The 22,124-nt window shown below is 46.1% G+C and overlaps 1 protein-coding gene across 4 annotated transcripts in view; it reads left to right on the top strand.

The window, feature by feature from the left end:
• The window catches only part of Slc20a2 (solute carrier family 20 member 2), a 91,919-nt gene that overhangs the window by 67,585 nt on the left and 2,210 nt on the right, over positions 1–22,124 (top strand). For all 4 annotated transcript variants that reach the window (XM_085680702.2, XM_085680704.2, XM_048456325.3 and 1 more), the window contains 6 exons: positions 2,151–2,247; positions 11,901–12,017; positions 15,663–15,863; positions 16,054–16,645; positions 18,496–18,681; positions 20,428–20,512. In XM_085680702.2, coding sequence (XP_085536828.1) covers positions 2,151–2,247; positions 11,901–12,017; positions 15,663–15,863; positions 16,054–16,645; positions 18,496–18,681; positions 20,428–20,512 — 1,278 coding nt within the window. The remainder of the gene's footprint in view (positions 1–2,150; positions 2,248–11,900; positions 12,018–15,662; positions 15,864–16,053; positions 16,646–18,495; positions 18,682–20,427; positions 20,513–22,124) is intronic.

Below are 22,124 nucleotides of genomic sequence, written 5' to 3'. Positions count from 1 at the left end.
ATTTTATATAACATTTGTACTTTATGTGACACAATATTATATTTGATGCTTATACACAATGTATAATGATCAAAGCGGCATTTCCATCACCTCTGAGATTATGATTTATACCTATGGAGGGGACACTTAAACTTTGAAGTCTCATCACTTTGAAATACACAGAGGATTGTCACAGACTGTAGTTGCCCTGCTGTGTGTGTGACTTTCTGTCACTGTGAGAAAATGCCTAAAGTGAGCAGCTTATGAAAAGTAGGCTCTTTGGGCCCAGGATAGCAGAGGTTTCATCCGTGGTGATTTCTCTGTCTTGCCTTGTGCCAGTGGTAGCCCGTCCATCACCCAGAGGTCATGTCACCTGTGGTCCTTGGTTTGGCTCCACTCTGTCTGGCTTCAGGGACCCTCCTCCCATAACCTGACTTCCTCCCACTATGTCCCATCTCTGAAGGGGGCATACAGGATCCACACAGCACACTGCTTCCCCGCTTAGCTACATACAGGATCCACACAGCACACTGCTTCCCCGCTTAGCTACATACAGGATCCACACAGCACACTGCTTCCCCGCTTAGCTACATACAGGATCCACACAGCACACTGCTTCCCCGCTTAGCTACATACAGGATCCACACAGCACACTGCTTCCCCGCTTAGCTACATACAGGATCCACACAGCACACTGCTTCCCCGCTTAGCTACATACAGGATCCACACAGCACACTGCTTCCCCGCTTAGCTACATACAGGATCCACACAGCACACTGCTTCCCCGCTTAGCTACATACAGGATCCACACAGCACACTGCTTCCCCGCTTAGCTACATACAGGATCCACACAGCACACTGCTTCCCCGCTTAGCTATGTTTTGTAGCTGTTCCCTGTGCTTTCTTTATTCTTCCTCCTTGGTCCTTCCTACCTGTAGTGACCTTCACTCTCCTCTGCCCTTGTGTGTGATAAACTTTTATTCTGAAGATGAACACATGCAGTACTTTCCTTTCTAGGGCCTAGGTTATTTCATGTTGCCGAGTTTCGTCTAGTTATGTCCATGTTACTAGCAAAAGATCCAGGTTCAGTTCTCATCATCCCCAAATGTCCATAACCTCCTGGAGCTCCAGCCTCAGGGTTCCAGTACACTCGTCTGGCCTCTAGGTGCTGCAGGCCTACGATGCACATAGACACATGCAGGCAAAAGATCCATACATATTCTAAAGGTAAAATAAATAGCATTGATTTTTAAAATATATTTTTAAATACATATTTTTAAAATAATATATTTTAAATATATATTTTAAAAATAGCATTCTAATAACTTAGAGGTAAGTTCGTCAGAGACACATAGCCAAAGCCTGGAATTACAAATAAACTTTGCATTTCACAAAGAGTCCAGCATTCTTATTAACTTTTGGTAGCTGAAGATTCAGTACTATACCCTATTAAAAGAGTTTGAAGATCGTAGCACATGTAAAAATGTTTGCTTTGTATAATTGATTTACTATTGTTGTGTATGGGGCACACATGCCACGGCATGCTTGTGGAAGTCAGAGGACAACTTTCAGGAGTCACATGACATGTAGACGTGGAACTCAGATCGTCATTATCAAAGAGCAAGTGTTTACCCTCTGAGCTGTCTTGCTGTCCCCCTATGAGGGGGTATGGGTGTTTTGCCTACAAGTGTGTCTGTGCAGCATGTGTGTGCCTGGTGTCCACACAAGGCATTGGATTCCCTCGAACTGGAATAGAGACAGTGGTGAGCTTCCATGTGGTTGCTGGGAATCAAACCCATGTCCTCTGAAAAAGCAAGCAGCCAGTGCTCTTACCCACTGAGCCATCCTTTCAATAGTTAAAATGTGTCTAGCCATAGAGTCATTTAAAACCTGCCATCCATGCTGTGATGGCTGTCACTTGCCTCTCTGGGCTTCTGAGGGGAGAGAGCCTACAGCTGTTGAAGGTGGACTAGTAGGTGCAAAGGTGAACTTAGCCACGTCAGCTCATGTGGTCTCTGATGCGCTGGCCACAGATGTGTAGGGGAGATTGCCTCAGCCGAGGCAGCAGCTCGCACCATGTTGCTTTCCTGTAATCAGGACTCCGTCTCTTTGTTTATGTTGCTACCAGATGTTCTCGGTCCTGACATCCCACTCTGCTCCTTGTCATGCAGGAGGACCCTGTTCCAAACGGTCTCCAGGCGCTTCCTCTGTTCTATGCTGCTACTATAGCAATAAATGTCTTTTCCATCATGTACACAGGAGCACCAGGTAAGACCCCTCCACGGAATCTTAAATAAGGAACGTGTAATAATTTAATCGTTTACTTGCTTTGTAGCTAGCATAGCTGTTGGTTATTAGTAAGAAGCCTTGTTCCTGTTATTGTGGAGTAGTAAAAACAGTAATAAGTGCATTTCCTTGTTTTAAATACCAAGAAGATGCGTGAAATACAAAAACAACAGGCTCTCAAGATAAACAGGGAAATCCCATTCTGCCATCACCCTGGCAAGCCAACTGAAATGCCACGTCTTAGACCATGTTCCAGTGGCCGCGGAGGCAGGAGAAGGGTGCACCACGCATGTGGTCCAGATGTCGAGGATGGGAAAGATGGCCCAGAAGTGATCTACAGCTGTGAATACAGAAATTCCCAGGCATTATCAAACCATTAGTCCTGGACCTAGCGATTTCCTTTTCAGAATTTCAGAATTACTCTTTTTCTTTCTGGTTTGAGGTGGGGTGGGGAGCATGGTGGCATGTACCTGCCATCCCAGCACTTGGCCTTGGTTAATCAGTTTCAGGGGAGCTTGGCAATACAATAGCTCGCAAAAAAAAAAAAAAAAGAAAAAGAAAAAGAAAAAAAAAAGAAAAAAGTAAAAAAGAAAAGAAAGAAAGAAAAATGTCTGTGTGTGGCTGGTCGGTCCTTCGGAGTCGTGACCAGTCCTGTGTGAGTCCTATAGAAACCTGTAGTAAGAATCTTTTCATACACATTGTAGCTTAAAAAAAAAAATAGCAAGGCTGGTAATGATTGTTGGTGATAAAACAGCCCCTGCCACATACTGAGTTTGTCATGTGCCAGGTACCATGGGAAGTGCCCTGCTTCCACTGTGTGTCCTTTTAGGAAATAGACTGTGATTGTCCTTACTTATCTATGCATGCTTTGCTTTTGAGGAAGGGTCTCTCTACATAGCCCTGTGTCCATGAACTCACTGTGTAGACCAGGCTGGCCTCAAACTCACAGAGATCTGCCTACCTCTGCTTCCCACGTGTTGGTATTAAAGGCGTGCTCCAACACGCCTGGCCTTTGGATAGAGTCTTGCCTCAACAGTTGGCCACCCAGATGCCAACTAACCCGCAGCATCCTTGTGTAGAGTTTAATATTCCTAATGACAGGTGGTTCTGAGCATTAAGTATATAGAAAATATAGAGATAGACTATCAAAAATATTGAAAGGTTTTTAAAGAGAATTTAGAGAAAGAATTTGTTACATTCTGTATGTGCCCAGCTGCTTAAGCTGTCTCACGTGGCTGTAAAATGTCGTGACTGAGACCCTGGAGTCCTCGACTGGGTTCCGGTGTAAAGTCTGGTCCTTAGCTTTGCTGGTTACTGTAACTAACACTGAGGATCGATTCCTCATCTTCAGAGTGGCATCGATTATGATAGCTCCATCTAAAGATCAGCTCCATGGATGTATATGATTCCTTACGACAAACTGGTGAGGTATTCACACCTCAGTGTCTCTTCACCATATAGCTCCATTGCCCCCAGATAATCCTCTCTTCCAGCAAGATGGCTCTCCTAGCAAATATGCAGCAAATACATAGGAAAAAGACAAATAAAAGAACAAGAAGCAATGCCAAGAAGACGGGCAAATGTAAACTGAAAGCTTATAATAAAATCACAGTTGTCTTCTGACATTTGGAAAAAACTAAAAAGCAAGACTAGAAGGCAGAGAAAGAATGCAGTGCTATGACATACAGTGACACACAGTGACATACAGTGACATGGTATACAGTGACACACAGTGACATACAGTGACATGGTATACAGTGACACACAGTGACATACAGTGACATGGTATACAATGACATGGTATACAGTGACATACAGTGATACACAGTGACATACAGTGGCATGACATACAGTGACATACAGTGACACACAGTGACATACAACAGCTAAGTCAGAGTGAGGCCACAGGCTGGCCACATCAGCATCCTGTGAGGTAACAGAAATGAGGTTGTCTGCTCTGTCTCTGGGCCTAGTGCTCTGCAGTCTGTGTTTCCACGGGGGCCTCACGTGACAGTCCAGGGTCTGTAATACGGGGGACTTGGCTGGTTTTTGTGTGTGTGTGTGTGTGTGTGTGTGTGTGAGGATCTTTCTGTGTTGCCCAGATGTTACAGAATTTCTGAGATTAAATGATCCTCCTTAGTAGCTGGGAGCACAGAAGTGAGCCACACCTGACAAACAACCGCTTTTGCCACAAACATTTACTTCTTTATGGTTCTCACGTGATGAGTGCGAGCTCTTAAAAAGTTCTCACTAGCAATCGCCACTCCATTTGTGAAGTGTGTGTGTGAATGTGTGTGGGTGTGTATGTGAGTGAGTGTGTGTGTGTATGTGAGTGAGTGTGTGTGACTGTGTGTGAGTGTATATGTGAGTGTGTATGTGAGTATGTGTGTGAGTGTGCGTGAGTGAGCGTGTGTGAGTGAGCGTGAGTGTGTGTGAGTGAGCGTGTGTGTTAGTGTGTGTGAGTGAGCGTGTGTGTGTGTGTGAGTGAGCGTGAGAGTGAGTGTGAGTGAGTGGGCGTGTGAGTGAGTGAGCGTGTGTATGTGAGTGAGTGAGTGTGTGTGAGTGTGTATGTGAGTGAGTGTGTGTGACTGTGTGTGAGTGTATATGAGTGAGTGAGTGAGTGTGTGTGTGTGCACGCACACATATGCAAGGACACATTTGGCACAGCGCATGTGCATGTGTGGAAGTCAGAGGACAGCTTTCAGGGTCACCTTCCAAGGCCTGTCTTGTTTCTGCTGTTGCACCAGCTACTCTAGACTTAGCTGGCCTGGGAGCTGCTGGGAGCTGTCCTGTCTGCACCCCGCCCCCACCTCTCCGCTATAGCATGGTGGGATTCCAGATGCTTGGCCTTTCATCCTGATTGTTTTTTTTTTAAAATGTGAGTTCCTATATGGGACCCAGGTCGCACAGCAAGTACTTTCCTGTCCCCGCCCCTGAGCCACACCCCTGGCCCTGCTCACTCTTGTCAGCAAATGAATGCTCAGACACAACCTAGCCTGCTTTCTGAATTTTCTAGAGCAAAGCTGTTCTTGAGGCATGACTGCCACCGCAGCCTCCTCCCCAGCCCCTCCCCCACTTTCTCTTTCTTCCCCCATCTTCGTCTCATTCTCCTCCCCATCCTCTTTTTTCTTCCTCTACATCTCTTTCTTCTCTGCTCTCTCCTCCCCTTCACCTCCATCTCTCCCAGTTCTAGCTGCTTCTTACCCAAGCCCAAGGAAGTCAGCTCTCTGGAAACTGTCAGGCCCCACAGTCTTTGTAAGGCGGCCTCTGGGCTCCATGGCTGCCTACAGCATCCAAGCTGTGGAGAAGCGGAAGCCGCAGTGACGCCTGGCACTGAGGTGACCCCGTCTCCAGTCCCATCCAGGGCTTTATGTTCGCCTCCCCCACCCCAGCACCAAGAAATATTTACAGATGCTGCCTGGGCTGAGAAAGCTGCTGCTGTATTTCTAAGATTCCAACTGTAGAGCAAAATTAAGAAGCACCATATTTATTTCAAAAGCATGACTCATTTTCCTGAGTTTCCCAGCATTCTTTGTACATGCATGGTTCTTCTAATACTTTAAAATGTTGGTCTAAAATAAAACAAAACCTAACAATAGCATCGTTTACCATTTGAGGAAGGATAACAAGGAGCAGGAAAACCTGTGTATGCATCTGTGTACACATGTGTGTTATGGTGGGACGGTGTCCACAGTACATGGTTAAATGACGGTTGAAAGCACAGAAGAGAGTATGTAGTACAATTGTGGTTCTGTTAAATGAACACCTTTTGTTGAGGCAGGTTCTTAAGTGTAGCCCTGGCTGGCTGGAACTCGCTGTGTAGATCAGGCTGGCCTCTCACTTGCAGGGCACCATCCATCTCTGCCTCCTGAGTGCTAGAATTAAAGATGTGATCTCCACTCCCAATGGGAATGACTAATTTTTTTTCCTAAATTGAAAATTTTTTTCAGACAATATAGTCTGATCATGGTTTCCCTTCCCTCATCTCCTCCCAAATTATTCCCTACTTCCCCCTCGATCCAACCCCAAGCCTTCTTTCTCTCTCTCTTTAGAGAACAAACATGCAAACAATTGAACAAATAAACCAGAATAAAACAAACAAAAAACACAAGAAATACTCTTAAATGTGATTTGCGTACCCAGTGAGACTCCACTGGAGTAAACTAGTTTTTCCTTTGCCAGCAGTTGTGGATTGCGGATAGCTTCTCAGTTGGAGATGGGAGCTGTGTCCCCCTCCCCCTCCCCAGTGCTGGGGTCCCATCTGGCTTGAACCTGTGTTAGGCCCTGTACATGCTGTCACTGTCTCTGTGGGTTCATGGGTGTGGCTGTCCTGTGTGTCTGGAAGACACTGTTTCCTTGGTATCATCCATCCTCTGTGGCTCTTACAATCTTTCCACCTCCTCTTCCACAAGTTCCCTGAGCTCTGAGGTGCAAAGTGTGATGGAGACATCGCATTTAGGGTTGGTGGTTCCAGAGTCACTCACTCTGCACATTGCTCAGTTGTGGGTCTCAGTGTTAGTTCTCCAATGACAGCTGGAGGAGACACTGGTCTATGAGTGGAGCAGAATGTCATTTGAAGTGATTTTATTGCTATGTTCCTTTAGCAAAATATGGTATTTGGTCTTCTTGTAGACCCATGTCTTTTCTAGTCTCAGGTTCTTGGGCACCTGAACAGTGTCAGACAAGGGTTCTGTCTCATGAGGCTTTAAATTCAATCAGATAATGGTTGATTACTTCCGCAACTTATATGACACTTTGGCAGCTGTGCCTCATACAAATAGGTCACCACTGGAGATCATAGGTTTTATACCTGGGTTGGTGTTTACATTTCTCCTCTGGTAGTTTGCTTTCCAGTACCATGAACACTTGTCAGTAGAGGGGTAAAGGTTCTATTTAGATATCAGCTCAACATGTTGGCATTCAATGAAATATGTAGGTGTTGTCTTCTGCAATAGGGCCTTACCATTCGGTTGTGCAACCAATAGCCTTGGCAATAGCCTGAGTTTGGAGGTGTTTCTATGAGGCCCCCTTTGGCCAACAACTCAATTAGATACAACCCGTTCCTGGTTAGAGGATAATAGAGGGTAATAATAGAGGTTTTATTTGGTAGAGAGAAATGTCTAGTTGGGGCATTGTCTTCCCCATTATTTGGCGACTCCATTTAGGTGTCTTTCACACATGTATGTATTTTAAGAAGCTTCTACTGTAGTTGGCTTCCATATGACCCCCTCCAATGGCCCTTAGTTGTCCCTCCCTGCCTTCTCTCCCTTACTCCCCTCTTCCAACTCTTAGTAACACCTTACACATACCTAGAAAATGTGTGAAAAGACACACAACACATAATCTCCTCCTTCCCTTGAAAAGGGTGCTCAAAGAAAAGGGTGATAAGAACATTTTATATTTGTACGTCTTACAGTTCGCTGTAGTCATGATAATATTTTTAAAGGCTTGTATCATGTGCAAAATTAGAACCAAATGCCTGCGTTGAGTCAGTGCCAAGGAGAGCTGTCCGGAGGAGTAAGCAGGGGAGACGTAGACTGGTCAGGGCTAAAGTTGCTAGTTTTAATTTGTTTATTTTGTAGATTCTGTCAATGATTGCCATATGTAAAAGATGAGATGCAAAACAAAATGATGACAATGAAATTATTAAAAGTTCTGCCGTTTCTTCTTATTTGGGGGGTTTGGAATAGAACCAGAGTGTTCGAGGTAGCACTAAGTCACTGTTGATCATATCTTCGTTGTTTAGAGGCACAGAAGACGAGAAGCCATTTAGTAGTGTGAGCTGACAACAAGCTCCAGGCTCATTGCTGGCTCCTGGCAGCCGCTTTTGGCTGAGTGAGCACAAGCCGTTCAAGCTGTGCCCTACTTTGTCCCTCACAGTGGGAAACAACCGTGGTGCCTGGTTGCCCCCTGAAGTTGTAATTATTTGAAACAATTTGAGAGCCAGGAAGACAATCCAATCGAAGCATTTTCTCAGAAAGTTTGTTATATATGAAGCAGCCCCAAGTATTTTATTTAGAAGAAATATTTTGCCGTGTGTGTGCGTTGGTTCAAGTGTGTTCCTCGTTTTTTTTATTGTTCTTGAGACAGGGTCTCATGACATGTAGCCCGAGATTGTTACCTTGCATGGTTTGTTGAGCTGCTCTGGGATCAAGTCCGTGGGCAGAACTGGAGAGGACCTGGGCTGGGCTGGGCTGCCAGCTAGCACAGCACAGCCTGAGGAGGCTTTGAGTCCATGGCTCCCTGCTGTCCCAGGACTTTGGGAGTGAATCCATCTAAATGTCTAAACCCCAGCAGCCACCTGCTAACCATAAGCAAGCCAGGGAGGTCTGAGTTTTGTTTTTAATATTTGTGAACATTCCTGCTGACCTCCTGTGTATGTTACTCGCTCTGTAACCTCTTACCATTGTAAAAATGCATAATAATGCTTGGAGTAACTTTGAGCTGATTTGCTTGTACAGAACAGTTAAGGCAACATCAATAAAACTTAGCTTTCAAAATTAAAAATACTTCCAATTTACACAAATGACATTCTTAATTATATATTTTTTAAGTTACTATATATTATATATTATATTATTTATTATATTAAATATATATTTAAAGCCAGTAACTTGGATATCTATTATTACATTATATAATATATTTGTGAACTGAAACCCTGCTGGAACACATGCCCAGGCCTCTGGCTTCCCACTACTGTTTCTGGTTCACACATTCTCTTGGAAGCTTGTGACCATTGAACCAATCACTGCTGTTTCTTTCTGAGCATAAGTAAGCAAACAGTGCAGCCAGCTGGGTGGAAAACATTGGGTCTCATCTCTGCAGAACTTGTTCTAACTGCCGATGGTTGCCTCCTGTGCATGACTGTGTGTATAGTTAGTTTACATCTCCATAGCGACGCATGCATTGGCTGGTCTAAAAATTCCTACCATAGAAATACTGTTGGGGAAGGAGGAGGAGAGATGGCTCACAGATTAAGAGGCATGCTGCTCTTCCAAAGGACCTGAGTTCAATTCCCAGCACCCACATCAGGTGTCTCACAACCTCCCTGTCTTAATTAGGTTTCTTTATTTTTTATTGATTTTTATTGAGCTCTACATTTTTCTCTGCTCCCCTCCCTGCCTCTCCCCTCCCCGCTTCAGCCCTTCCCCAAGGTCCCCATGATCCCAATTTCCTCAGGAGATCTTGTCTTCTACTTTCTACTTCCCATGTAGATTAGATCTATGTAAGTCTCTCTTAGTGTCTTCATTGTTGTCTAAGTTCTCTGGGATTGTGGTTTGTAGGTTGGTTTTCTTTGCTTTATGTTTAAAAAGCACCTATGAGTTGAGTACATGTGATAATTGTCTTTCTGTGTCTGGGTTACCTCACTCAAAATAATGTTTTCTAGCTCCATCCTTAATTAGGTTTTTATTGCTTCAGTGAAACACTGTGACCAAAGAGCAAGTTGGGGAGGAAAGGGTTGATTTGGCTTACACTTCCACTATATTGTCCATCATTGGAGGAAGTCAAGACAGGAACTCAAGCAGGGCAGTAACCTGTAGCCAGGAAGGGTACTGAGGCCATAGAGGGGTGCTGCTTACTGGCTTACTCATCAGAGCTTGCTCCGTCTTTCTTTTCTTTCTTTCTTCCTTCCTTCCTTCCTTCTATCCTTCCTTCCTTCCTTCCTTCCCTCCCTCCCTCCCTCCCTCCCTCCCTCTCTCCCTCCTTTCTTTCTTTCTTTCTTTTTTTTTTTTTTTTAGACAGGCTTTCTCTCTATAACAGCTGTAGCTGTCCTGGAACTAGCTCTTGTAGACTAGGCTTGCCTCAAGCTTACAGAGATCTGCCTGTCTCTGCCTCCCAAGTGCTAGGATTAAAGGCATGCATCACCACTGCCTGACTTCAACCTACTTCTTATAGAATCCAGGCCCACCATCCCAGGAATATACCACCCACACTGAGTTCTCCCCCATCAGTCATTAATTATGAAAATTTCTTACAGCTGGATCTTATGGGGGGGCGTTTCCTCAACTGAGTGAGGTTCCCTCCTTTGAGGTGATTCTAGCTTGTGTCAAGTTGACATAGAATCAGCCAGGACAACCCTGTGACTCAGCTCTAGGAGGATCCAACAACACTGATCTTTACAGGCACCCAGACTCACATAGGTGTGCAGGCGCTCACAGTGCATGCTCACACACTCCCATATACACATATTTCCACATGTGGATACATGCACGTGCACACGTGCTAGCTCTTGTGACTGAAGAAAAATTAGAGCTGAGGTAAGAGAGTCATGTATAGGTGTTCATGTGTGAGCATAGATGTTAAGTTCTTACCATAGGTGTTCATGTATGAGCGTAGGTGTTAAGTTCTTACCATGGGTGTTCATGTGTAAGCATAGATGTTAAGTTCTTACCATGGGTGTTCATGTGTGAGCGTAGATGTTAAGTTCTTACCATGGGTGTTCATGTGTGAGCATAGATGTTAAGTTCTTACCATGGGTGTTCATGTGTGAGCGTAGATGTTAAGTTCTTACCATGGGTGTTCATGTGTGAGCGTAGATGTTAAGTTCTTACCATGGGTGTTAATGTGTGAGCATAGATGTTAAGTTCTTACCATGGGTGTTCATGTGTGAGCGTAGATGTTAAGTTCTTACCATGGGTGTTCATGTGTGAGCGTAGATGTTAAGTTCTTACCATAGGTGTTCATGTGTAAGCATAGATGTTAAGTTCTTACCATGGGTGTTCATGTGTGAGCGTAGATGTTAAGTTCCGCACCTGTAGACATTTCTGAAAGGCACCTGTTACTATCCCCAGGGCAGAAAACACACACAGTTCCAGGCTGAGCTCAGGGGCCAAGCATGCGTAGCAAAAATGATATTACTAAGCCACAGGCCCTCCGGCCCTAACTGTTGCTCACTGCAATGACTTTCATTGGGAAGGTTTGCTGTGTTGTAATGTCTTAAACTGACATTTCGAGGAAGAGTTACATTTGAAGGGCGATGACCTCTAAAAAAAACGTCTACTTCTGTAAGGTCTTTCCTTTTTCTGTTTGGAGTTTTGTTTGTTTCGTTTTGGGATGTTTTGTTTTATGAGACTTAACACAATGATCCTGCAGTCTTCACTGCCCTGGTTCTGGGATTATAGGCATGTACTACCACACCCAGAATTCTCTTTGTCTCTGAGAGGTGCATGCCTGTGACCAGAGTATAACAGCACTTATTTAAAGCAGAACTGCTGGCCAGAGAGGCAGCACAAAGCCCGCATCATCCACAGAGCCACCCTTTGCCACTATTGAGCGGGGCCATCTGTTAGGACATAAAACAGCAAGAGGCCGTATTTGCCCAATCAGCTTAGATAATGATACAACATATACAGAAAATAGTGCTATACAAAACTTCCTACACTGACCGTGCCCAAGTGGTAACATTTTAATAATTAATTCCTAACAAGGACAGATTCTCAAGACCGTAATATGTCTTAAGCACAATCCTGCTGTCTGCCCCCAGGTGTGCAATGTGCTTGGTTTGGTTTCATTTCTTTGAGATATTGGTTCAATACAGAATCCGGGTGACTTGTTTGAGCCTGGAGGAGTAGGAGGTAAATTGCTGGCGGAGGCTTTCCCAGTACCAACACTGCTGTTCCCTTGTTTCCCAGTGCTGGGGCTGACGCTTCCCATATGGGCCATAGCTCTCATTTCCTTTGGCGTCGCTCTGCTGTTCGCCTTCTTCGTGTGGCTCTTCGTGTGTCCGTGGATGAAGAGGAAGATAGCCGGTAAGCAGCTTTTATTCTTCCAGGTTACAAAACTGCTCTTCATTCCTGAGGCTACTCCTGTAAATAAATGAGGGTCCTTAAGAATAAAGGAATTACGGCTGGTTGGCGCACGCCCTTAATCCCAGCACTTGGGAGCAGAGGCAGGGGGATCTCAGTGAGTTCAACGCCAGTCAAATTCCAGGACAGCCAGAGCTGTTTCAGAGAAACCCTGTCTCAGAAAAACAAACACACAAAAAAAGAGAGATTTTTTTTTTTAGCCCGACAGTAGTGATGCACCGCCCTTAATCCCAGCACTTGGGAGCAGAGGCAGGCAGATCTCTGTGAGTTCAAGGCCAGCCTGGTCTACAAAATCTAGTTCCAGGACAGCCAGAGCTACAGAGACACCCTGTCTAGAAAAAACAAAAATGAAAACAAAACCAACAACAACAAAATAGAACAAAGAAATTAGAGGTGAGTGTAGTTCCTAGAACAACCCAGGGATGCAAACTCAGGCCTCTGGCTCTCCACATCTGTTTCTGGCTCATATAGTTCCTTGATAATTTGTGGGCCATGTGAGCATCATTATTTGTTTCCAAGCATAACTGTAAGTGAACACATAGGTTTTGCCAGCTCGGTAGAAAACATTTCTCTTTATGAAAATGCGGACAGTTATCATAAAGGATGGCGTGTGGCAAGAGTGGCGGAAAGACCGACAAGTCCAAGTGAAACGACTTGGATTCTTAGAGACTCGTGGCAGACTGACTGCAGAACGGGTCTTGTAATTGTACTTCAGTGTGGGTACATCTCAGTTTGAACATCTGTGTTTAACAGAGCACTAAGGTAAAGACAAAGACTTTTGAACTGGAAGACTCAGTGTGGCCAAAATATTGGTTCTTCGCAAGCTGATTTGTATAAATAACATGAATTTAATTAAAATCCCAGCATAATATTTTATAGATCGAGACTTAAGCTCTTTATAAATCTATCCAGAAAGCCAAAGAAACTGAAATAGCCACAACGGTTTTGAAACTGGAAGAGCGAGACTTCCTGCCTTCAAGGCTTACTGTAAGTCTACAAGGCTGCATGTGCTGGGAGGAGCAGACAAGTCGGTTAACAGAGCAGACAGATTCCAGGAGACCACATAGATGTGGCCAATATACTTCAAGACTGGTGGTTCAGTGGAGAAAACATAGTCCTTTTTGTTTGTTTTTCTTTCGAGACAGGGTTTCTCTGTGTTGCCCTAGCTGTCCTAGAACTCTCTCAGTAGACCAGGCTGGCCTGGAACTCACACAGAGATCCACCTGTCTCTGCTTCCCAAGTGCTGGGATTAAAGGTGTGAGCCACTATCACTTGACAAAAATACTGTCCTTTTTAACAGAAGTGGCCGAAATAATTGAAAGTCCACACACCAAAGCAGAAGCCAAGCCTTACTGTAAATGGTATGCTTTACTTTTACGTTAACTCGAGATGTACCACAAATCTAAATGTAAAAGTAATAAAGACTCTTTGGGGAGTAAGAACTTTGTGATCTTGGTTAAGCAAAGAACTTTGTCTGTGACACCAAGCATGGTCCACAGAAGAAGTTTACAAATTCTACAAGATGCAGATTGAAAACTGGCTCACTGAAAACACCATTTAGGGAAACTTTGTGTCATGGAAATGAATATATTAAGAAACTTTTTAAAATCGGCTAAAACATGAGCAATATATTTTTAATTTCTTTTTATTCTTTTTTATCATGCCCATCCTGGTGTGGGAGTTTGTGCGTATGACAGCAGATGCCCGCAAAGGCCAAGGTGTCGGATACCCCTGAAGCTCAAGTTAGAGGCTGTTTGTGAGCCCCCAAAGGAGGTGTTGGGAACCAAACTTGGGTCCTGTGGAAGAACAGTGTTCACTCTTAACCTCCGAGCTCTCTCTCTCCAGGTGAAACAAACTGTTGGAACACCTTGAGTAGAGACGTAGGTGGCAGATGAACCAACCCATGCCATGTTCACTGACACGAACAATCAGGGAATACAACATCAAACAAGCATTAGTTACTGTTTCACACCGTTCGAATGACTTTGTAACACATGATCATGCTAACTGGGAAGGATAAAAAAAACGAAACAAAACACCACCACCCACGACAAAGCAGCTGTAACCTTCAGGCACCCGGACAGTTCTTAGGTTACGTGTGCACAGGCTATCGGCATTCTTTGAACCAGTCCTAGGTATTTCCCCAGAGAAATCAAAAACGGAATTCACACAAAACTCTGCCCGTGGGTGTTTGCAGCAGCTCTGTTGCTGTCACCCAGAATGGAAGCCCCCACCCACCCGACAGGAGTGTGGCTCCACGCTCCAGTGCTCGGCAGTAACGAGGAACTGAATGCCACCCGTGTGGCAGCGTGGACGAGTGGCAAAGGCAGCGTACTGTGTAGAAGAAACCTTCTCACGGACTCACTCATCGTGTGATTCCATCTAGGAGGCTGTCTGGAAAGCGCAGAGCTGGAGGGGGGCAGATAAGACATGGTCGGTCCTCTCAGGCAGGGCTGGGCGGGGGAGTAAACGGGGACCTGGGGACTTCTCACACCCCCATTGTAGCGGTGCCTCTTGGGAAACTCAGAATCACACAGCTTACTATGTGTGAATTTTAAGAGTGAGAATTTTTCTGGGGCTCGAGTGATGGTTCAGCAGGTATGCGTATGCATTGCTCGCCCGGAGGACCCCAGTTCAGTCCCAGCATTCACATCGAGCAGCTCGCAAGTGCCTGTAACTCCCGTTCCAGGGGAATCCAGTGCCTCCGGCCTCTGCAGACACTGCACTTACATGCATGTGTATGCACACACGCTAGAAATAATGAAGGGGCCAGAGAGAGAGCTCAGAGGTTAAGAGGACTGGCTGCAGTTGCAGAAGACAGGTTTGGTTCCCAGGACGCACACAGCAGCTCACAACTGTCTGTAAACAGTTCCAGAGGGTCTGACCCCAGCTTCCTGTTTCTTATTGAGTAAATGGAATCTCCTTATTCCTTTAAGGAAAAAAAGGTTTACTTGCGTCATAGAATCTGATATGATCAAAGAAATCTGAGACCAATAATTTATTGACCAGGAAAAAAATAACAAATGTATTTCATTTGTTCAAGACATGAATGATAAACATTTCTGAAACTCTAAGGCTAGTCTGTCTAGAACTGTGATAGATTTATAGAATTGTCAGCCCTGGAAGAGGACTGGACGATCAAATTTAAGGTTTTGGATATATTAGTAACTCAGCGTAAGTATGTGTCATTTACTAGCTGTCTTCGAGAGCATGGATTGAATTGGTAGTGGTGGTGCACACCTTTAATCCCAGCCCTCAGGAGGCAGAGACAGGCAGGTCTCTGGGTTTGAGGCCAGACTAATCTACAGAGTGGGCTTCAGTACAGCCAGGGCTACACAGAGAACCCTGTCTCGAAAAAACAAACCAAATAAATAATTACTTAATTTAAAAATAAAAAAAACATTGATTGAAGTTTTTATTTCCTCATCTAGCTATAATGTTTTGTTTCCAAGGTCAATACTGAAGTGTAAAAAGATATGTTCACATATTAGTATTTAATCATTTTATTTTTATTATATTTTAATATTTATTTTTAAAAGAAAAAGAATGTGTTTCCAGAATCTGTACTTCTTTCCTTATCTTCTTTAGGCAAATTAGAAAAGACAAGCGCCTTATCGCGAACTTCTGATGAAAGTCTCAGTAAAGCCCAGGAGGTGGAGTCCCCCTTTAAAGAGCTCCCTGGTGCCAAAGCCAGCGATGACAGTGCTGTCCCCCTCACCAGCCCGGCTGGGGAGGCTGTGGGACCCTCCGAAGGCACATCAACAGGGAACCACCCCCGGACAGCCTATGGTAAGGCTAACTTGGAGCGCTTAAGACACGGGAAGGAGGTAACCTGCTAGGCCGAGCATGGGTACAAAAGTGTTGATGGACAGGGATCCAACCCAGAGCCGACCCAGAGCCAACCCAGAGCTAAGCATGTGATTTTCCACTGAGTGCCGTACCCCCCACCTTAAATAAGCATCTCCTACATTATTTCCAGGACGGGCACTTTCCATGACTCACGGCTCTGCAAAGTCACCCATCTCCAACGGCACGTTTGGCTTTGAAGGCCACATGAGGAATGACGGTCATGTTTATCACACTGTACACAAAGACTCGGGGCTCTACAAAGACTTGCTGCACAAAATCCACGTAGACAGAGGCCCCGAGGAGAAGCCGGCTCAGGAAAACAACTACAGGCTGCTTCGGCGGAACAACAGCTACACCTGCTACACCGCGGCCATCTGCGGCATGCCGGTGCATACCACCTTCAGAGCCCCGGAAGCCTCCTCCGCCCCCGAGGACAGCGAGAAGCTGGTGGGTGACACGGTGGCCTATTCCAAGAAGCGGCTTCGCTATGACAGCTACTCCAGCTACTGCAATGCGGTCGCCGAGGCCGAGATCGAGGCTGAGGAGGGGGGCGTAGAAATGAGGCTGGCCTCGGAGCTGGCGGATCCCGACCAGCCTCACGAAGACCCCACGGAGGAAGAGAAGGAGGAGAAGGACACGGCAGAGGTCCACCTGCTCTTCCACTTCCTGCAAGTCCTCACTGCCTGCTTTGGGTCCTTTGCTCACGGTGGCAATGATGTGAGGTGAGTATCTTTATTCATTCAACAAATATGCAGTAGGGTCGGCTACGTGCTGGGAGACGTAAGTCTCTGCCACCGGCAAAGGGGAGCACAGACAGTAAGCAAGCATATAAGTACCCACCTAGAGAGTAGAAAGGGGTTCGCAGTGGCCAGTCAGCTAGCTACACGGGGAGGCTCTCAGAGCAGGGGCTAAACGAGGTGCGGGAATCGGCCACGTGACCATTGCAGGACGCGCAAACAGCTGATGCAGAGGGTGAAGTGGAGCGTGCCAGGACTGCTCTCAAAGAGCAGGAGACCTTGGACAGGGGAAAGAGGAGGCTGTGAATCAAGTCACGGCAGAGATACGGTCATGGTCATGGTCACGTAGAAACGTAAAGGAATTGTGTTCTACTAGGCAAGGGAATGGGAGCTGGGGTCCTGACTACTGTGCAGGCTGAGGCAGTGTTTGCTTGATCCCAGGAATTCAGGAGCTAGCCTAGAGAACACACCTAGACCCTGTCTTAAAAGTAAATTGTTCAGGGGCTGGGAAGATGGCTCAGCAGTTAAGAGCAATTGTCGCTCTTACAGAGGACCAGCGTTCAATTCCCACCACCCATGTGATTGCTCATGACCATCTAATTCCAGTTGCAGGGGATCCAGTGGCCTCCATGGGCACCAAGCATATGTATCAGGATGCACAGACATACATATCAAGAAGAATAAACACTTAAAGTAAAATAAATTCTTTACATTTTTAAGGAAACAAGCTTTGGAAGAAGGAAGTTTTTACTGTGAGAGATGAGGGAGCCACTGGAAGGGCTGATAGGCTAATGTACTGTGCGTTTAACCGGATCCTTCTGGCTTATTCCTTTTTTTTTTTTTTTATTTTTTTTATTTTTCAAGACAGAGTTTCTCTGTAGTTTTTGGTGCCTGTCCTGGAACTAGCTCTTGTAGACCAGGCTGGCCTCGAACTCACAGGGATCTGCCTGCCTCTGCCTCCCAAGTGCTGGGATTAAACGCATGCGCCACCACCGCCTGGCTCCTTCTGGCTTATTCCATGGCTGTGCTTATGGGATGGGAGAACAGTTAGGATGTCGCTCAGTGATCCAAGAAGAAAGAGCAAGGCTTGGAGCAGAGAGATGGTACAGTATTCAGGGCCAGGATATATTATTCTGAATGTGGGACAAGTGGAATTGATAAGCCATCCAATAAAAAGCCAGATCCTAAAAAAAATCAACCTGGGGGACAAGCAACCCCCACCAAGCACTGTGGCCTTGGCATTCTCGTGTGGCAGAGGGACGGTGCCCAGATGCCAGGCCAGTTGTAAGAGTCTGTGTTATCAGTGGTGTCTGTGCCCACAGTGTGAGGATGGACTTATCTATTCGTAGCTAGAATCAGAAGCAGCAGAGATGGCAGTGGAAATGCAAAGGCGTTTGAGGAAAAAGGAGAAAGAGAAAAGGAACTCGGTTGTTAGCCAGGCAGTGGTGGTGCACTCCCAGCATTCTGGAGGCAGAGGCAGGCAGATCTCTGTGAGTTCAAGGCCAGCCTGGTTCAGGACAGCTAAGGTTACACAAAGAAACCCCATCTCAAAACAACAACAACAACAACAACAACACCTAGCTGTTGCCTTTAGTCCACATGATTTTAAGTGCCTTTTCATAACCATATATTTTTACTTACACTGCTTAACTCCTCCTAAAATGGTTAAGATGGGAAATTTTCTGGTGTGCTTTTGTGTCATTTTATCACAGATTCTATGAGTAAGCTACAAATACAATAAGATTTAGCTAACTTTCAAAACCAAGAAGTCACTATATAGTGTGTATAGCGCCATGCCTATGTACAATTAACCTCCTCCACTTTTTTTTAACCAGCAATGCAATTGGTCCCCTCGTGGCTTTGTGGCTGATCTATGAGCAAGGTGGAGTTATGCAAGAAGCTGCTACCCCAGTCTGGCTGCTGTTTTATGGAGGAGTCGGGATTTGCACAGGTCTCTGGGTTTGGGGGAGAAGAGTGATCCAGACCATGGGAAAGGACCTCACTCCCATCACACCATCCAGGTGAGGCACGGGGTACGTCGTCTGCAGAGACAGGGCTTCCAGGTGGGGCTCACTGCAGAAGCTGAGTCAACATGTCAAGGATTTCTTGCCTTAGTTAGCATTTCTATTGCTGTGAAGAGACACCATGGCCGCAGCAACTCTTATAAAGGAAAACATTTAATTGGGGTGGCAGCTGACAGTTTCAAGAGTTTAATCCATTATCATCAAGGTAGGGAGCATGGCAGCATGCAGGCAGACATCTTGATCAGCAGGCAACAGGAAGTAGACTATGACACTAGGAGCAACTTGAGCGTAGGAGACTTCAAAGCCCGCCTCCACAGTGACACACTTCCTCCAACAAGGAGCACCTACTCTAACAAAGCCACACTTTCTAGAAGTGCCATTCCCTACGAGCTTACATTCAAACTACCACATTTCTTGTGCTGTTCTTCTGTAGCGATTATCGTAGTGAGAAAGAGCAGAGGGATCCTCACTTCCTCAGCCTCCACCAGTCAGCCCCTTGGTCACCATTGCCCCCTGCTGCCATCTACACAGGCACCAGGATGGTGATGGGAAGACACTGAGACAGAGCAGCGGGGAAATGCGGAGACTGCTGCAGTTTTCCATCTAGCCTATTGTTCCAGTGCAGTGTGAGGGCCAGAGGACACGGCAAAACCCAGGTGCAGACTGGAGCCTGAGGCCTGTCTTCCTCCAGAGCTCCCCAGCCACACCCACTCTCCTACTCTAGGGCCCATCTGGTACCCTTTCTGTGTTGCTGGCTTCCCGTTGCCAGTATAAAACCCCCGAGGTAAGCAGTGTCTGAGGAGAACAGGCTCCCTGCGGCTCACACCTGTACAGCTCTTGGTCCTCATTCTTCAGGTGGACAGAGCAGTGCACATCGTGTGGGAGCCTGTGTCACAGGAGAAAACCAAAAAACCCACCTCGTAGCCAGGAAGCAAACGCAAACATCAGAAAGGCCAGAGTCCTACACCCCTCAAGGATATGCCCCAGTGACCCAGACACCCCCTTATGTCACCATCCAATAGCACCACCCTAGGGACCAAGCCTTTGACATATGGGCCTTTGGAGCACATAAACTCCAAAACGTGGCACCTGCCTCTCCCCCAAATTTTCAAGCCCTGAGATCTCGCCTGCCATCCTCCAGGATTGGGGGTGTGTGTACCTCTGCTGTCCTCAGTGTCACACTTAGTCATTCTGCTGTGTCTCAGCTTACAGAGTACAGCTAAAGTGCAGAACTATCTGCTGCAGGGAAACTTTCCTCCGTGTTTCTTTTTAAAACATATTAGGGGTTTCTGTTTCCTTTCATTTCTAATTTTCAGTTCCCCATCCTTAAAATTCATTTTAACAAAAGATTGTTTTAGAAGACCGAATTGAAGAAAAATTGGTCATCTAAAGATTGCTTTTTTGTAATAAGTTCACACTTTCAAGATGTGAACCTAGGTTTTTTTTTTCCGTGCCCCTTTAGGAACAAGCAATTTATCGTCCTCCCGCACAGCAGGAATTTCTGACCCAGTTCCACACTTCAGGTTGGAAAACATGTTAGGAAAACAAGGTCATTGGATGTCAGCTGCATAGCCCAGTGCCCCGCTGAGAGCAACAGTGTCTTGTTCTCCTCATGGTCATCTGGCTCAGGCAGCAGTCCATAACCAGCTTACAGAATGTTCTGGCAAGCCTTCTGCAGCCACGGGGTGTCGGCAAGGCCACACAAAGAGCTCCTGTGACGTTGTCTTCCTGTTGCCCCCACAGTGGCTTCACTATTGAGCTGGCCTCTGCCTTCACCGTGGTGATTGCCTCCAACATCGGGCTTCCCGTCAGCACCACACATTGCAAGGTAGGTCCCTGCCAGCCAGAGACTGCCATTCAGAGGGGTGGCACAGCAGTCCAGCGGCACCAAGCGGATCTGAAAAAAGTCGCTAGACTCTGTACAGTTGCTGTGGGACTGCCAGGGCATTGTTGACTAGCGAGGAGGAGGAGGAGGAGGAAGCAGGGGTGGTTGTTTCCCTAGAATACCCCCCCAACCCTTCCTGATCCCCAGCATGGCACCTGTTGTTGAGGCTTTGCTTTCTCAGCACCAGTGGGAGAGCTTCCGTTTGCCATGGGCCCCTTACTGTTCCCCCCTAGATTGCTGTCTGAAGTCACGTGTGCACCAAACATGTCAGTAGGTTCACCTGGGATGTACCATTCAGTTCCTGCCACTGCACAGAATTGATTTTAGCAGTGGGACAGAAACAGAAGTAAACGAAACTTATTTCAGAGCAATTCTAAGATGTGACTACTTCCGGTTTCCCCCTTGAGAGTGACTCTGTTGCCTCAGAGTTGATTCCAAGCGAGGGGCAGGAGGTAATGCCGGGTGCCTTTGTGTTGTTTGTCCTGTTACTCACAGCTGACAGCTGAGAAAATTCAGGCTCTCAGGATTGACCCACTTTCCAAAGGTCCTACAGCTTGGATACAGTAGGACCAGGGATCAGATCTTCACCTAGTGTTCTGTTCCTCCTAATTGTGGTCAATTAGCAAACATCACCATGACAACCAATTTGACTCCAGTGTATCAGACAGATGCCCACTGGGCACTGTTGGAAGTGCAGTGTGAATGTTGACTCATTTGCTCGGGAGGAGAACGCTAGCATCTCCCCAGTCTTACAGATTGGGAATTGAAGAACAGAAGGGAGAAGCATTTCCCACCGAGGAGCTGGCATGGCATCCTGCACCCCTAGTACAAGGGACGAAGGCAAAGAAAGCTTGGCACACCCACCACCCGGCATCTGGGTTGCTGCAGTTTGGTTGTTTTTGAAATGATGAAAAGAGCCAGGTGGTGGTGATGCGCACCTGTAATCCCAGCACTCAGGAGGCAGAGGCAGGTGGATCTCTGTAAGTGTGAGTTCGAGGCCAGCCTGGTCTACAGAGTGAGTTTCAGGACAGGCTCCCAAGCTACACAGAGAAACTCTATCTCGAAAAAACAAAATTAATAAATAAACAAACATACATAGATAAATTGATAAAAAGGGTCTTGTAAAGCAGCTTAATGACAGAGTACGTACCTGGCACACAGAGGCCTTGCGTTTGACAAAAAAAGAAAATAAAAATTATCAAAGAAGCATGGGTTCACTGCAACACTTCAGACAACACAAAGCTGTATAGACTATGAAAAGTGACCCTCTCCCCGTTCATCACCCCATGTGGCTCTCTGTGCTGTTGGGGACTGAGAAAGCACCCTAAATTATATGCTCTCTTGAGGAGAAAAAGCACTTAGCTCTTCACTTTTCTATTGCATTTATTCATTCTTTTATTTAGTGCATGTGCGCGTGTGTGCACGTGTGCGTGTGTGTGTGTGTGTGTGTACACCTACATGCACAACATTCATGTGGAGATCACAGGACAACTGCCAGGATTCTGTTCTCTCCTACCATCATGTAGGCCCAGGGATCGAACTCACTTTGTCAGCC

The sequence above is a fragment of the Myodes glareolus genome, chromosome 23, assembly GCF_982192425.1.
Source record: "Myodes glareolus chromosome 23, mMyoGla1.1, whole genome shotgun sequence".
NCBI classification, from domain to species: Eukaryota; Metazoa; Chordata; class Mammalia; order Rodentia; family Cricetidae; genus Myodes; species Myodes glareolus.
Note: the sequence above shows the minus strand (reverse complement) of the source record. Positions and strands in the feature narration are given on the sequence as shown.